Source organism: Lynx rufus, unplaced genomic scaffold (genome assembly GCF_022079265.1).
Source record: "Lynx rufus isolate CCGP_SWC_20201006 ecotype Redwood Valley unplaced genomic scaffold, mLynRuf1.p SCAF_4, whole genome shotgun sequence".
In the NCBI taxonomy this organism is placed as follows: Eukaryota; Metazoa; Chordata; class Mammalia; order Carnivora; family Felidae; genus Lynx; species Lynx rufus.
In genome coordinates this window covers 2,780,311-2,796,235 of record NW_025814856.1, presented here as the reverse complement: position 1 = coordinate 2,796,235, position 15,925 = coordinate 2,780,311, and the positions used below count along the sequence as shown (strand labels likewise).

Genomic DNA, 15,925 nt, shown 5'->3' with positions numbered 1-15,925 from the left:
TCCGTGTCTCTGTCTCTTTGTCTCCACCCGCCACCGCCCCCAGGTGGGGAGGACCTTCGACCCGGCCACAGCGTTCGTGGTGGATGACCTCAAGCCCAACACGGAGTACGCCTTCCGCCTGGCAGCGCGGTCTCCGCAGGGTCTGGGCGCCTTCACCTCCGTGGTGCGACAGCGCACACTCCAGTCCAGTAGGTGTCTCGCGGACCCCGCCCTTCTCTGCGGGGCCCCGCCCCCACCCGCACACGCTGACCTTGGCCGGGACGCCGCAGCGGGTGGGGGGGGGCGCCTGGCCTCGCGCGTGCGCCCCCACGCGGCGCGGGCTGTTGCCGCAGGCCCCGCTGTGTCCGTCGCCCTGGGGGACGAGGTTCACCCCTAGGTCGGGGGCCGCTGCCCACTGCACCTCTCTCTCCTCCTCCCGCCCTGCGCTTGGGGCCCCCGGAACGGCCGCACTGTGCTCTGGAGGGCCGTGTGAGGCTGTCCCCGCCCACACCCCATCGTTCCCGGGGAGCCCGGCGCACAGAGACCAGACGCCTCCCCAGATGGCCCTGCCCCCCAGACCGGGCCCCCCATTGCCAGGGGCAGGAGCAGGAGGGCAGGGGGTGCGGGCTCCAGGAGCTCTTGAGTCCCTGGAGCTCTTTGCCGTGGTCGCCTTTTGGCCAGAAGTCTGCAGCCGGCGGCTGGCTCTGGGCCCCGCTGGGGTCCCTGCCTCCGCCCTCCTGGCCTGCTCGGAGCTCAGGGCCTGGACAGGCCCCAGATCCCACTGTCCGTCTGCCTCCCCTTCTCCCTCTGCCCCTCCTCCGCGCTCACCCTCGCCCGCCGTGGCCTCCGCCGCCGTGGCCCTCCTCCCCTCCCCTCCCCCTTCTCAGTCAGTCGCAGAGCACCACCCCAGGCCTTGTTCCGGAAGCAGCCTCGGTGTCCAGACCTTCCAGAACCCCCCCCCCCCCTCCCCCGGGTGTGTGCACACAGGGGGTCACGGGTCAGTCGCGGGTGACAGCAGCTTGGGCCTGGGGGTCCGAGCCGCTGCGGACCAGGGGCCTCGGAGACGCGGCACCCCTGCCCCCCTCCCCTCCCCGGCCCCCTTCCCTCCTCCCCCCTCCCGCGTGCCGAGCCGAGAGCTCCGCAGCTCACAGGCGTCTGGGCGTGTTTGTGCGTGAGGCGATCAGTGAGGGTGTCCTGTGGCTTGGGCGGCCACGTGAGAGACCGGCACAGGTGCCACGAAGGTGAGTACGCGCTGGTCTCAAGCAGGTTCACAAAAACGGCCCACCCTGCGTGCCCCCCGGCCTGTGCCCCGCATAGCCCAGCAGCTCTGGGCTGCAGAGGGTCCACGGTCCCCCCCAAATTTTCCGCCACGCCTGCCCCGGAAATGGGGGCCCGGGAGCTACCTCCCACCGGAGCCTGTCTGTGGGTCCATCACCCCCGCCCCCCCCCAAGACGTCACGCAGGTTGGGCCGGATTGTGAAGGAGGTGGCCTCCGTGGTCGTCAGGAAAGCGGCTTTGGCCCAGCCACGCGAAACTCTGGGGCGGCCCAGGACAGGGAGCGGGGGAGAAGGGGCTCCCCACTTCTCCCCCCGAGGCGGGTGGGGCCCGAGAGAGCTGACAGCGAGACTCAGGGCCAGGCATGTCCCCCCCGGGGACTGCGGGCTTCTTAGGCTGAACTCAAGGGTAGGTGGAGGCCAGACCGCTCAGCCGTGGGTCTCCCCACACCGTCTCACCTTCCCGCCTCGTCGGCGCCAGTCCGGAACCACAGCGTGCCCACACTGGGGGCCTGCTTGCGTCCGGAGACCCACCCAGAGCTCGGTCTGGCCTTGTAGCTCGGCACTCCGCCACTCCCTCCCTCGTAAGAAAGTCTTATAAGTTAGCAGTTGAAGAGCGGAAGGTAGGTAACCAGACTGGGAGTTTTTTCTGGAAGGCGTCTTTCTTTCTTTTATTATGGTTTTTCTCATCATCATCGCCATCACCGTTGTTTCTTATTTTGTTATGGTTTTGGTTTTATTTTTTCCTCCCCCCCCTTTCTCAGCGAATCCATTCCTTCCGGCACATCCCTTGGTTGGTTTTTCCACTCCTGCCTGATTCCCCCAGGCACTTTTGGTTGGGGTGGCTGGTCAAGAAATGGGGGAGAGGGCCCCAAGTATCTGATATCAGAGGAAGGAACCCCGGTATTTCACTTTAAGTGGGCCCGGAGGGTCATTTTAGTTGAAGTAAGCCACTGGAGTGGCATCTGAGACGTCTCGTAGCCTGATGTCTTTGAGGACGTCTCTCATCACTGGGTAGCCCCGCCACAGGGTGTGCACGTCACGAGTACCCTGTAAACACGTGCTCAGTGAACAAATAGGGTTGCCACGATGGTAGGGTTCTATATGCCTTGCCGTGAAGCAAAGCCAGTGACCTCTCTGGGCCTCTCTAGGCAAGGAGAATTCTGGAGTCATGGGCAGTTGAGGTAGGGTGGCTCCAGCCGTCCTCAACTGGCCTGAGTGGATAAGGACACAGGCTGAGGTCCGAATCCCCGTCCTCAAGTCAAGACAGCCCCTGGGCAACAGCCGAGCCCGGGTTCAAATACCGGCTCTCGCCACATGCCCTTGGGAAGGCAGCCTGCTGGTTTGGGGCCTCAGTTTCCTTATCTGTAAAGCGGGAGGTGATCTGTGAAAGGCACCCCGGGTAGGTGGGGTCTGGCAGCCAGGAGATAAAAAAGTGATTATAGAAAAGCAGGCCGATGGGCTTTGACACCCGTTTGCCCACCTGGAGCATGGCCTGAGACTGGAGGGGTGATCGCTCCAGCCACTTACAGTGTCTTGAGAATTGAATGGCTAATCAGGGGGGCACATTTTGAGCATAAAGGGCTTAGGGTGTGCGGTGTCCAGAAGACGCAAGGACCGTGAGGTCTAACGTCAGTAACAGCCTTAAGCCCAGTCTCGTAGCAGATACGCCACAGGTGGGGACTTAGTGTTATTCCAGAAAGCCTGTAACACACACAGTAGGTGCTTAATATGTGGGAACTATCACTGTTACTTAGCAAAGCCCTTAGCAAACTGCCTGGCACACAATAGGTGCTTCATAAGTGCTCTCTTAAACCTAAACACAGATCGGCGTGGCGCGAGGCCCCTAATTGGCAGTCACCAGATGGAAGCTGCTTGTCATTTGCAACAAGCTTACCCTGGTGTCCCCTGCACAGTAGGAACCCCAGACACGGGGCCTGTGATCGTTGTTCCGTGAAGCCCGTGGAGAATGCCTGGCATACAGTAAGTGCTCGATAAGTGGCACTTTCTTCAAAGAGGCTGGCCTTGCTCTGGGTGCATATGCTCAGATAGGAACCGTTGTCAGTCTGACAGGACCTAGCATGGGGTTTGGGGTCCGCAGGTTCTGCTCAAAACGTGAAGTCGTTACCTGCAGAACCTTTGACACTGTGTGCACACAGGAGGTGCTCCAGAAGGAAAAACTGCTCCGATTTATGTATAAGGCCCTTAGCACAGCACTTGGCACACAGTAGGTGCTTAAGAAGTGAGAACTATTCGTGTTCTACAAGGCCCGGAATACAGTGCCTTATACATCGTAGGTGTTTAGTAGCTAGGAACTCTTGCTGTGCTTTTCAGTGAAGCCTCCAGCCCAGTGCTTGGCACGTAGTAGGTACTCATTACGTGGGGACTAGTACTGTTATCCGATGAAGCTCCCAACCCAGTGCCTGGCACGTAGTAGGTGCTCGTTATGTGGGGACTAGTACTGTTATCCGATGAAGCCCCCAGCCCGGTGCCTGGCACGTAGTAGGTGCTCATTATGTGGGGACTAGTACTGTTATCTGATAAAGTCCCCAGTCCAGTGCCTGGCACATAGTAGGTGCTCATTATGTGGGGACTAGTACTGTTTTCTGATAAAGTCCCCAGCCCAGTGCCTGGCACGTAGTAGGTGCTCATTATGTGGGGACTAGTACTGTTTTCTGATAAAGTCCCCAGCCCAGTGCCTGGCACGTAGTAGGTGCTCATTATGTGGGGACTAATACTGTTATCTGATAAAGTCCCCAGCCCAGTGCCTGGCATGTAGTAGGTGCTCATTATGTGGGGACTAATACTGTTATCTGATGGAGCCCTGAGCCGGTGCCTGGCGCAGAGTAGGTACTCATTACGTGGGGACTAGTACTGTTATCCGATGAAGCTCCCAGCCCGGTGCCTGGCACGTAGTAGGTGCTCATTATGTGGGGACTAATACAATTATCCGATGAAGCCCCCAGCCCGGTGCCTGGCATGTAATAGGTACTCAGTATGTGGGGACTAGTACTGTTATCTTGATGAAGCCCCCAGCCCGGTGCCTAGCACGTAGTAGGTGCTCATTATGTGGGGACTACTACTGTTTTTCTGATAAAGTCCCCAGCCCGGTGCCTGGCACGTAGTAGGTACTTATTATGTGGGGACTAGTACTGTTACCCGATGAAGCCCCCAGCCCGGTGCCTAGCACGTAGTAGGTGCTCGTTATGTGGGGACTACTACTGTTTTTCTGATAAAGTCCCCAGCCCGGTGCCTGGCATGTAGTAGGTGCTCATTATGTGGGGACTAATACTGTTATCTGATGGAGCCCTGAGCCGGTGCCTGGCGCATAGTAGGTACTCATTACGTGGGGACTAGTACTGTTATCCGATGAAGCTCCCAGCCCGGTGCCTGGCACGTAGTAGGTGCTCATTATGTGGGGACTAATACAATTATCCGATGAAGCCCCCAGCCCGGTGCCTGGCATGTAATAGGTACTCAGTATGTGGGGACTAGTACTGTTATCTTGATGAAGCCCCCAGCCCGGTGCCTAGCACGTAGTAGGTGCTCATTATGTGGGGACTACTACTGTTTTTCTGATAAAGTCCCCAGCCCGGTGCCTGGCATGTAGTAGGTGCTTAGTATGTGGGGACTAGTACTGTTCTCTGATGAAGCCCCTAGCCCGGTGCCTGGCACATAGTAGGTACTTGTTATGTGGGGACTAGTACTGTTACCTGATGTAGTCCCCAGCCCAGTGCCTGGCACATAGTAGGTACTCAGTATGTGGGGACTAGTACTATTAATCTGATGAAGCCCCCAGCCCGGTGCCTGGCACATAGTAGGTACTTGTTATGTGGGGACTAGTACTGTTACCTGATGTAGCCCCCAGCCTAGTGCCTGTCACGTAGTAGGTGCTCATTATGTGGGGACTAATACTGTTATCCGATAAAGTCCCCAGCCCAGTGCCTGGCACGTAGTAGGTGCTCATTATGTGGGGACTAATACTGTTATCTGATAAAGTCCCCAGCCCAGTGCCTGGCACATAGTAGGTGCTCATTATGTGGGGACTAGTACTGTTATCTGATGGAGCCCTGAGCCGGTGCCTGGCACATAGTAGGTAGTCATTACGTGGGGACTAGTACTGTTATCCGATGAAGCCCCCAGCCCGGTGCCTGGCATGTAATAGGTACTCAGTATGTGGGGGCTAGTACTGTTATCTTGATGAAGCCCCCAGCCTGGTGCCTAGCACGTAGTAGGTGCTCATTATGTGGGGACTACTACTGTTTTTCTGATAAAGTCCCCAGCCCGGAGCCTGGCACGTAGTAGGTACTTATTATGTGGGGACTACTACTGTTACCCGATGAAGCCCCCAGCCCGGTGCCTGGCACGTAGTAGGTGCTTAGTATGTGGGGACTAGTACTGTTTTCTGATAAAGTCCCCAGCCCAGTGCCTGGCACGTAGTAGGTGCTCATCATGTGGGGACTAGTACTGTTTTCTGATAAAGTTCCCAGCCCAGTGCCTGGCACGTAGTAGGTGCTCATTATGTGGGGACTAGAACTGTTATCTGATGAAGCCCCCAGCCCGGTGCCTGGCACATAGTAGGTGCTTAGTATGGGGGACTAGTACTGTTATCTGATAAAGTCCCCAACCCGGTGCCTGGCACGTAGTAGGTACTCATTATGTGGGGACTAATACTGTTTTCTGATAAAGTTCCCAGCCCAGTGCCTGGCACGTAGTAGGTGCTCATTATGTGGGGACTAGAACTGTTATCTGATGAAGCCCCCAGCCCGGTGCCTGGCACGTAGTAGGTGCTCATTATGTGGGGACTAGTACTGTTATCTGATGAAGCCCCCAGCCCGGTGCCTGGCACGTAGTAGGTGCTCATTATGTGGGGACTAGTACTGTTATCTGATGAAGCCCCCAGCCCGGTGCCTGGCACGTAGTAGGTGCTCAGTATGTGGGGACTAGTACTGTTATCTGATGAAGCCCCAGCCCGGTGCCTGGCACGTAGTAGGTGCTCAGTATGTGGGGACTAGTACTGTTATCTGATGAAGCCCCCAGCCCGGTGCCTGGCACGTAGTAGGTGCTCAGTATGTGGGGACTAGTACTGTTATCTGATGAAGCCCCAGCCCGGTGCCTGGCACGTAGTAGGTGCTCAGTATGTGGGGACTAGTACTGTTATCTGATGAAGCCCCCAGCCCGGTGCCTGGCACGTAGTAGGTGCTCATTATGTGGGGACTAGTACTGTTATCTGATGAAGCCCCAGCCCGGTGCCTGGCACGTAGTAGGTGCTCAGTATGTGGGGACTAGTACTGTTATCTGATGAAGCCCCCAGCCCGGTGCCTGGCACGTAGTAGGTGCTCATCATGTGGGGACTAGTACTGTTATCTGATGAAGCCCCCAGCCCGGTGCCTGGCACGTAGTAGGTGCTCATTATGTGGGGACTAGTACTGTTATCTGATGAAGCCCCAGCCCGGTGCCTGGCACGTAGTAGGTGCTCAGTATGTGGGGACTAGTACTGTTATCTGATGAAGCCCCCAGCCCGGTGCCTGGCACGTAGTAGGTGCTCATTATGTGGGGACTAGTACTGTTATCCGATGAAGCCCCCAGCCCGGTGCCTGGCACGTAGTAGGTGCCACATAATGGTCTGTTTTTATGTTTAGAGGGTGGTTAGGATCCGCAGCCCATAGTAGGTGTCGAGTAAATAAGATCTGCCGTTGATCTGTGAAGGACTTCGTGTGGTGCCAGGTACACAGTAGGGGCTCCACGCAGAAGAGCTGTCCTCCGTCACGACCTTGGCATGCAGTAGTTGCCTAATTTGGGCTGTGCTCCCTGTGAGGCCCTGAGCCTGGTGGCAGCACAAGAGGTGTCCAGTTAGCAGGCACTTGTGCTATTACTCTCGAGAGCCCTCGGCATGCTCACTGGCACACAGTAGGTGCTCGAGACGTGGGCGCTGTTTTGTCTTCAGTGAGGCCGAGAGGGCGGTGCTAGTGGAAGCCAGCCCTTGGGTGGCCTCTGGAGCCCCCGACTCAGACCGGTGTCCACCACGTAGGTGTTTTTGCCGTTAACCTATGACGCTCTTTAAAAAAAAAACAAAACCAACTTTTTTTTTTTTAAGTTTACTTATTTTGAGAGCTAGAAGCAGGGGACAGAGACACACAGAGAATCCCAAGCGGCCTCCGCACGGTCAGCGCAGAGCCTGCCGCCAGGCTCAGACCCACGAACTGTGAGACTGTGACCTGAGCCCAAGTCGAGAATCGGATGCTTAAGCGACTGAGCTACCCAGGTGCCCCAAACCTATGAAGCCCTTCACACTGCCTAGCACACAGTAGGTGCCCAACAGAGGGGACTCGTCCTGCTTTTGCACTGACAGTGCTATTCCCCTGGCACGCAGTAGGTGTTCGCTAAGTACATCTACCGTTATCCTGTGACGCCCTTGGCCCGGTGCTTGGCGCAGAGCAGGTGTCCAATAAATAGGTGCTTCTACCGCCATCCCGTGCCGCCCTGGCACCTGCCCCGTGTGTGACGGGTGCTTCGCGACCGGGGCTTTTCTTGCGGGTCTGCGCACACCTAGCCACACACGCGTCCCCCGGGGACTGTGGCCGCCCCCTCCCCAGGGCCGCCTGCGTGCCGGGCGGGTGCAGTGCTGAGCGCAGCGTTCTTGGCCAGCCCTCCCGGCCCCCCCCCTCCCCCCACCCGTCCATCTCACCTTTGGTTGACACCCGCTTCTTTTGGGTTCGACTTCTCTTTGGTTTAGTTCTGTTTTGTTTGTTATCATCTTCTGTTTTATTTTCTCTTTCCCATCTTTTGTTTCCCCGCCCCCCTCCCCCCGCCCATCCCGCCTCCCCTCCCCGCCCCCACGTTCTCCCCCCTCCAATAGAACCGTCAGCCCCCCCTCAAGACGTTAAATGCGTCAGCACGCGCTCCACGGCCATTTTGGTAAGTTGGCGCCCACCGCCGCCGGAAACGCACAACGGGGCCCTGGTGAGCTATAGCGTCCGCTACCGACCGCTGGGCTCAGAGGATCCGCAACCCAAGGAGGTGAACGGCATTCCCCCGACCGCCACTCAGATCCTGCTGGAGGCGCTGGACAAGTGGACGGAGTATCGCATCACGACGGTCGCTCACACAGAGGTGGGACCAGGGCCCGAGAGCTCGCCCGTGGTCATCCGCACCGACGAGGACGGTGAGCACCCACCCCGGCCCACCCCCCTCCGCCTCGGCGCCTTCCGCCTCTGCAGAACCGGGGCTGGCTGGTGGTCGGAAGGTAGAAGCCACAGTGTTGAGGGGGAGACGGGAGAGCGGGAGCCGTCCCGAGGAATGCCGGGCTCCTTGCTCCTGGGCTCGTCCGTCCCAGGCCCTTCCGGGCAGTGTTTTCTCCCCGAGCCCCGTGCCTGGGAAGTGGAGTGTGGCAGCCCTGCGTTTTGGTCCGGTGCTGGAAAAGCCTGGAAGCGGTGCTTGCTCACGGCAAGCTCATGATGCCCCCTGGCCCCGGAAACCTAGCTTTTAGGCTCCGGGGATGAGCCGATAAGATCGGCAGTTCCCTCCCTCGGGCTGAGCCGGCCCCGCGGGCAAGTGGGTCGGCTGTGGCGTGCCGGAGATGCGGCCGGCTCCTGGGGCACGGCCACCGATCTGTAGCCACGGCCAACCCCCGTGGTGCAAACGTTCCTGCCGTGGCCGACCTCTAGCTAGAAAGTTCGGAGCTGCGGGCTGGGGTGAGGCTCCGGGCTGGGGTCCGCCGGTAGAAGCCGGGGCGCGGGGAGACCTGAAGCAAACAGCCAGTCCAGAAAGACGGCAGCTCCTGGGCGTCGGGAGTGCGGCTTGCCTTCCCGGGCCTGGCCTGCCTGAAAGGTGGGGCCCGCAGCCCGCCCACCCACCCCCCCCATCAGGTGGGGAGGGCTCTCGTGTGGGGCTAGCCGCATACTGGTTCGCACGGGAACGGGCAGCCGGACTGCCTGGGTTCGGGCCCCGGCTTGGCCTCTTCCTCACCCTGCGATCGAGGCCCCAGTTCCCATCTGTAAAATGGGAGTAAGAGCCCCTGCCTCGAAGGGTGCTGTTAGGATGGACGAGGCAGTGTGGGTAAAGCCCGGGGAACGGAGCGTGCGGGGCCCGCTCGAGTCGTGTGGCCCTGGGCAGGGGGCTTAGGCTCTGGGGGGGGGGCCCTCGGCTGCCCACCTGTAAGTGGGGCACTCGCTCTCCCCCGTTGGTGGTGAGCGCTCAGACCATCCCAGCTAACCGGCAGCCACTTGGCTCCCTGGCACGGGGCAGCGGTGCTGCCCGGGGCAGGGCCGGGCGCCCCAGTAACGGCCCTGCCCGCCCCTCCCCTGCCCCCGCCAGTGCCCAGCGCGCCGCCGCGGAAGGTGGAGGCGGAGGCGCTCAACGCCACGGCCATCCGCGTGCTGTGGCGCTCGCCCGCGCCCGGCCGGCAGCACGGCCAGATCCGCGGCTACCAGGTCCACTACGTTCGCATGGAGGGCGCCGAGGCCCGCGGGCCGCCGCGCATCAAGGACGTCATGCTGGCCGATGCCCAGGTGGGCGGGGCGCCGGGGCGGGGCCGGGGCGGGCGGGGCGCCGGGTGGGCGGGGCGGCCCCCAGACCCTGCGTTCCTGCCTTCTCGCTGCTGCTTCTCTCTCTGTCTCTGGCCACCTGCTCACCTACTCCTCTCTCCCCTGCCGCCGCCTCCCACGCTCAGTGGGAGACAGATGACACAGCCGAATATGTAAGTAGCACCCCTGCTCGGCCATTGCAGTGTTCTCCCGCGGGCCGTGCAGTGACGTGACCCCGTCCCCACCTCCCCTCCCCTGCACTTCCCTGGTAAGAGGGTCTTCCCCCCCCTGGGCCCCAGATGCCTACTGGTTACGTCTTGGAGCTGGCAGCCTCGGTTTTGAAGTCAGGCAAATGGGCACAGGAACCCCGCAGGGGTCCCGGACGCAGGGCACAGGACGTGACCCACAGGTTATATATGTCAGCCCTCTTACCTGGAGGGCCCCTAGGACCGGGCTCACACTGTTCCTTCCCCTGCCCGTCCAGCCCGCAGCGCTGCTCCCTGTGGCTCGAGCTGTTCCTGCAGCCCCGACCCACCCCTGCACCCCGCAGCCTCCCCGGTTGGACCCGGGCCTGGCAGTTCCGGACTGGGCCTCTCTCCAACCCAGCCTGACCCTTTTATCACCCGTCCCGGCCTTCTCTGACCTCGAAGTTTCTCTCTGTGGCCAAAGTGTCCACACTTGATCGGGGCCCTTGAGTGGCCAGAGGGTCAGTGGGCCCAGGGCAGGAAAGGAGGCCTGCAGTACCCTTTCCACCCCTCCGGGCTTTCTCAGGAGGCCCCGGGCCGGTTGGCATTGCTATGCCTCCTCTCCTCCGTCTGTCTTTCTAGAAGCCCTGACACGGAGGCGCGGGCTCTCAGGAGAGCCCCGAGCCTGATGTTCAATTGATACCCGTCCACCCCCCCAAGGAAGGGAGGGGCGGGGAGTTCCCACCAGGGTTTTGGCCCAGCCCCTCCCACGCACCAAGACCCCGGGAGGGGCTGAACGTGCGGCCCAGGGGCAGGAGACCCTCTCTCTGTGCATCCCTGTCCCCCTCCTCGTGCCCCTGACCCGGGGCCGCCCCACAGCTCCCTGGCATGCTGGACCGTGTCTGTGGGTGTGCATGCGTGGGGACGTGGGCACGCGTGCAGCTGCCTGAGGGTGGACGCAGATACGTGTGCGGGTCGGAGGGCTCCGACGTTAGCCAAAGAAGCATTTACCGAGCACCTACTGTATGTAGGTCCTGTGTAGCTAGGAGCTGCTGCAGGTGTGGAGGTGACCGAGACCGACCTGAGCCCGCCCCCCTGGGGGTCACAGTCCAGTGCAGGAGAGGGCCGTGAATACACTTGACCCTTGAACAACGCGGGTTTGGACTGTGGAGGCTCACTTTTATGCAGAATTTGGGTTTTTTGTTTTGTTTTTGGGTTACTTTTTTTTCTTTATGAACACACTGCAGCACCATAAATGTATCTTCTTTCCCTCAGATCTCCTGTCTCTTCTTTAACTGCTTTACTCTAAGAATACAGTGTAGAACGGGGCACCTGAGTGGCTCAGTCGGTTAAGCATCCGACTTCAGCTCAGGTCACGATCTCACAGTTTGTGGGTTCGAGCCCCGCGTCGGGCTCTGTGCTCTCAGTGCAGAGCCTGCTTGGGATTCTCTCTCTCTCTCTCTCTCTCTCTCCCTCCCTCTCCCTCTCTCCCTCTCTCCCTGGCCCTCCCCCGCTTGTACACACTCGCTCTCGCTCAAAATAGATAAACTTTAAAAAAAGAAAACATAAGACGCGTGAAATCGAGTATGTTACCTGTAAGCCTTCTACTAGTCAACAGGGGGCTAATCGTAGTCAAGTTTTGGGGGAGTTGTGTGCAGATTTTTGGCTGCACCGGGGGGGGGGGGGGCTGGTGAGCGCCCCTCCCCCCCATGTTGTCCAAGGGTCAACGGTATGCGTCTAGTTACAAGTCTGGCTGGGGCGGGGTATTGGCGGTGATACAGAGGTTTACTTATCAGCTCTCGGGGGCGGGGTGGGGGGGGGACAGGCCTGATTTGTAGCTTGTCCCCACTTCTGTGACGTAAATACGGCCCCACCGTGTCACTTTCAGGCTCCCTATGAGACGCGGGTGCCTCATCAACCTGTAGCCCCTCTGCCCCAGGGAGGTGGGAGGAGGGTGGGTGCTCGCAGGCGCCCTCTGGTGGCCGCTGCGGGGCCGGGGGGCCGGGACGTGGGGGCGGCAAGGGTGGGAGCCCCGGGTGACCGCGCCCGTCCAGGTGGAAGACGACGGGGTGTCAGGCTGCGTGTGCCCGTTTGAGCACGGACGTGTGACGTGTTGGGGGGTGTGCATGCGCTCGGATGCACGCCTCTGCCCGCGGACCGGGCCCCCCGCCTGCCTTGCTTGACCCCGGCCTGGGGGGGGGGGGGATGGGCAGGGCTGCTCTCCGCCCCGACTGTGTCGCCGACCCCTCCCCGTCCCTGCCCGCAGGAGATGGTCATCACAAACCTGCAGCCCGAGACCGCCTACTCCATCACGGTAGCCGCCTACACCATGAAAGGCGACGGTGCTCGCAGCAAACCCAAGGTGGTGGTGACCAAGGGAGCAGGTACGAGACCCCTGCACGGGCCCCCCGCCCCCAGACCGTGCCGCGGAGTCCTTGAGCTCGTGCGCTGGACAGCGGGGACAGAGAGCCAAGGTGCGGGGGCTCCTCGGGAGGGCGTCCGGCCCTGCCACGTCCTCATCCCTGGCTTCCCTGCCCGCTTAGCTCCGGAAAGGTGGGAGCCGTTAAAAGGCCTCTGTCCCGTCCGGGCTTCTCCGGGGCTGTTCCTTCTGCCTGGATACCCTTCTCCGGGCCAGCTGCTTGCTCCCCGTCCTTAGGTCTTTGATTCGCCCGCCCCTCCTCGGGAAGCCTTCCCCACCCCGCCCCCCGTGCCACAGCCTCGGTCCAGGGTTCCCTCCGGGCACCCCCAGCACCCCCGTGCTGCCCCCGTCACAGCGGTGATGGCCCCGAGTGGGTTGCGGTTGAAAGTTACCGTGCCCATCGTCCCCGCTGCCCGCGACGCCTCTTCTCCGTGCAGCCCTGCCTCAGTTTCCCCCTCCGGCCCCTCCAGGCCCCTACCACCTGTCCCGAGGGACTGTTTTTACCCCAGCCAAAGCTGAGGAGGGAGAGGCAGCCGTGTAAGGGGAGAGGGTTCTGGGCGGATGGCACAGCCTGGGCAAAGGTGTGGGGTGGAGAACAAGTTGCTTGTGTTTCAGGAGTGACGGGTCCTGAGGCCTCCCCCACGCGTCCCGCACCCACCCCTTCCCCAGCGACCCTCCCTCTGCCCACATAGCCTGATGTTCCAGGCCCGCGGGACACAACCCCTCCCCACGCTCCTGCCAATCCTTGCCCATGCGGTTCCCTCCGTCTGCCTAGTCTCCGTATCCTTCTGTGTCCAGCACCCTCGTTACCCCTTCCAAGCAGCCTCCCCTGATCGTTTCCTCTTCTCTCAGGGACGTTGCATCACAGAACCCACTACACATGCTGTAGCTGCTCAGAGCACAGTTCCCAAAAGGTCCTGATAAGTCCTGCAGGGAAGAAGCCTGGTTTTATTGAAGATTTTTAAAGTTTATTTGTTTATTTGGAGAGAGACAGAGACAGCGCAAGCGGGAGAGGGACAGAGGGAGAGGGGGAGAGAGAGAATCCCAAGCGGGGTCCCCGCTGCCAGCTGCGGGAGCCCGACGCGGGGCTCCGACCCACAAACCGTGAGATCATGACCTGAGCTGAAAGCAAGAGTCAGATGCTTAACCTCCTGAGCCAGCCAGGCCCCTCAGGGTTGGTTATCTTTGTAGAGCATCTCTACGGCAGGGCTTAGCAGGACCTTGGCACGTTGCTTGCGAGAACGTTGCTTGCAGGGTCGTGAAAAGAAGAGCTAAGCGTCCGAGGGCCTCTTCTGACACCTGTAGATGTTTTCCCGCATCAGGTCCCCCGAGTGCCCCGCCTCCTCGCCCGCCCTCCCACTCGCCCGGCACAGTGCCGCCGCAGGGCCTTTGCACAGGCTGCTTCCCTTGCCCGGAACACCGTTTCCGCCGCCACCCTCGGCTCCCTCACGTCTTGGCTCCCGAGCGAGGCCCTCCCGAGACCCTCTTCAAAAGTCGGCGGCCCTCTGCCCTTGCTCCCAGGCCGGGATGGCCCTGTGGCCCTGACGCTCGCCCTGTCTCCCCGCAGTGCTGGGCCGCCCCACCCTGTCGGTGCAGCAGACCCCCGAGGGCAGCCTGCTGGCACACTGGGAGCCCCCGGCCGGCACCGCTGAGGACCAGGTGCTGGGCTACCGCCTGCAATTCGGCCGAGAGGACGCCCCCCTGGCCACGCTGGAGTTCCCGCCCACCGAGGACCACTACACGGCGCCGGGTGTGCATAAGGGGGCCACGTACGTGTTCCGGCTGGCGGCCCGCAGCCGAGGAGGCCTGGGCGAGGAGGCGGCCGAGGCCCTGAGCATCCCCGAGGACGCGCCCCGCGGCCACCCGCAGATCCTCGAGGCGGCCGGCAACGCCTCGGCCGGCACCGTCCTGCTCCGGTGGCTGCCGCCCGTGCCCGCCGAGCGCAACGGGGCCATCGTCAAGTACACGGTGGCCGTGCGGGAGGCCGGGGCCTTGGGCCCCGCCCGAGAGACCGAGCTGCCGGCAGTGGCCGAGCCGGGCGCCGAGAACGTGCTCACGCTGCAGGGCCTCAAGCCCGACACGGCTTATGACCTCCAAGTTCGGGCCCACACGCGCCAGGGCCCCGGCCCCTACAGCCCCCCCGTCCGCTACCGGACGTTCCTGCGGGACCAAGGTAGGCGCGCGGCGATCCCCGCACCAGAGCCGGACCGGGCCTCGTGCCCACCCCCACCCCAGCCCCCTCCCTCTCCCCCCGCCCAGGTAAGTGGTCACTTTTCTGCTTCCTCGTGGACGCTCAAGGCGAGTCCGGACCCCGAGGCTCCGGCGTTGGCAAAGGTGGGACCAGCGCCCCCACCGCCCCCCCACCCCCGCTCCCCCCCTCCCCTCCCCCTTCCGCCCCTCCTTCTCTCTGCAGCCGCGCCGTCTTCCCCGGCAGGGACTTGGGACAGGGCCAGGCAGGGCCAGGCAGGAAGGCCACGGGCACAGGCACAGCGGATGGCAGGGAGCGCCTGGGCCGCCCCACCCCGCCCCGCCCCACCGCCCCGCCCCACCCCACCCCCGCACTCACGGGGCCTCTCCTCTGCTCTCTCCCACTTGGCTGCTGCCCCGCACAGTCTCGCCCAAGAACTTCAAGGTGAAGATGATCATGAAGACGTCGGTCCTGCTCAGCTGGGAGTTTCCTGACAACTATAACTCACCCACACCTTACAAGGTGCTCACCGCCCCCCCCCCCCAGCCCCCACCGGCAACAGGCGGCCCAGGCTAGGGGCTGGGGCTTGGCCGTCGGTCTTGAGTCGCGGCTTGGACCAGGCTGGGGATTCAGCTGGACTCGGGGCTGAGTAGTGAGATCAGGCGAGCGCGAGGATTGAGGCTCAGGAGCTAGGCTCGTCTTGGGATCAGGGCTCAGCTGGCATTGAGGGATTGAGGCTCAGTCTGCGATTAGGCTCAGTCTGAGGTTACGGGTTAACAAGGGTTGGGACTCTGCTAGGATTGAGGCTCAGTCTGGGGTCAGGGCTCAGCTGGGATTGACGATCTGTCTAGCATTGAGTTTTAGCCTGGGGTCGAGGTTCGGTCAGGATTGGGATCAGGGCTCGGTCAGGGCTGGGACTCCGTTGGGATTGAGGGTCTGTCTAGGGTCAGGGTTCAGTCCGGGGTTGAGGCTTCTTCTGGGATCGGTGCTCAGAGTTGGGGTTCAGCTGGGATTATGGCTCAGTCTGGGATCAAGGCTCAGCCAGGGTCAGGGGCTCACCCCAGGCCCCCGCTGAGCTAGCCTTGGCCCACAGATCCAGTACAACGGGCTCACACTGGACGTGGATGGCCGTACCACCAAAAAGCTCATCACGCACCTCAAGCCCAACACCTTCTACAACTTTGTGTTGACCAACCGAGGCAGCAGCCTGGGTGGCCTTCAGCAGACAGTCACTGCCTGGACCGCCTTCAACCTGCTCAGTGCCAAGCCCAGCGTGGCCCCCAAGCCCGACTCTGACGGCTTCATCATGGTGTATCTGCCCGACGGCCAGAGCCCCGTGCCTGTCCAGTATGATC

At 61.6% G+C, this 15,925-nt stretch overlaps 1 protein-coding gene across 2 annotated transcripts in view; it reads left to right on the top strand.

Annotated features, from left to right (window-relative positions):
- PTPRS (protein tyrosine phosphatase receptor type S) overlaps nt 1–15,925 on the top strand; it is a 59,300-nt gene that overhangs the window by 31,825 nt on the left and 11,550 nt on the right. For both annotated transcript variants that reach the window (XM_047096816.1, XM_047096817.1), the window contains exons 9-15: nt 44–188; nt 8,113–8,418; nt 9,570–9,763; nt 12,230–12,347; nt 13,950–14,555; nt 14,995–15,092; nt 15,664–15,917. In XM_047096816.1, the coding sequence (XP_046952772.1) occupies nt 44–188; nt 8,113–8,418; nt 9,570–9,763; nt 12,230–12,347; nt 13,950–14,555; nt 14,995–15,092; nt 15,664–15,917 (1,721 nt within the window). The remainder of the gene's footprint in view (nt 1–43; nt 189–8,112; nt 8,419–9,569; nt 9,764–12,229; nt 12,348–13,949; nt 14,556–14,994; nt 15,093–15,663; nt 15,918–15,925) is intronic.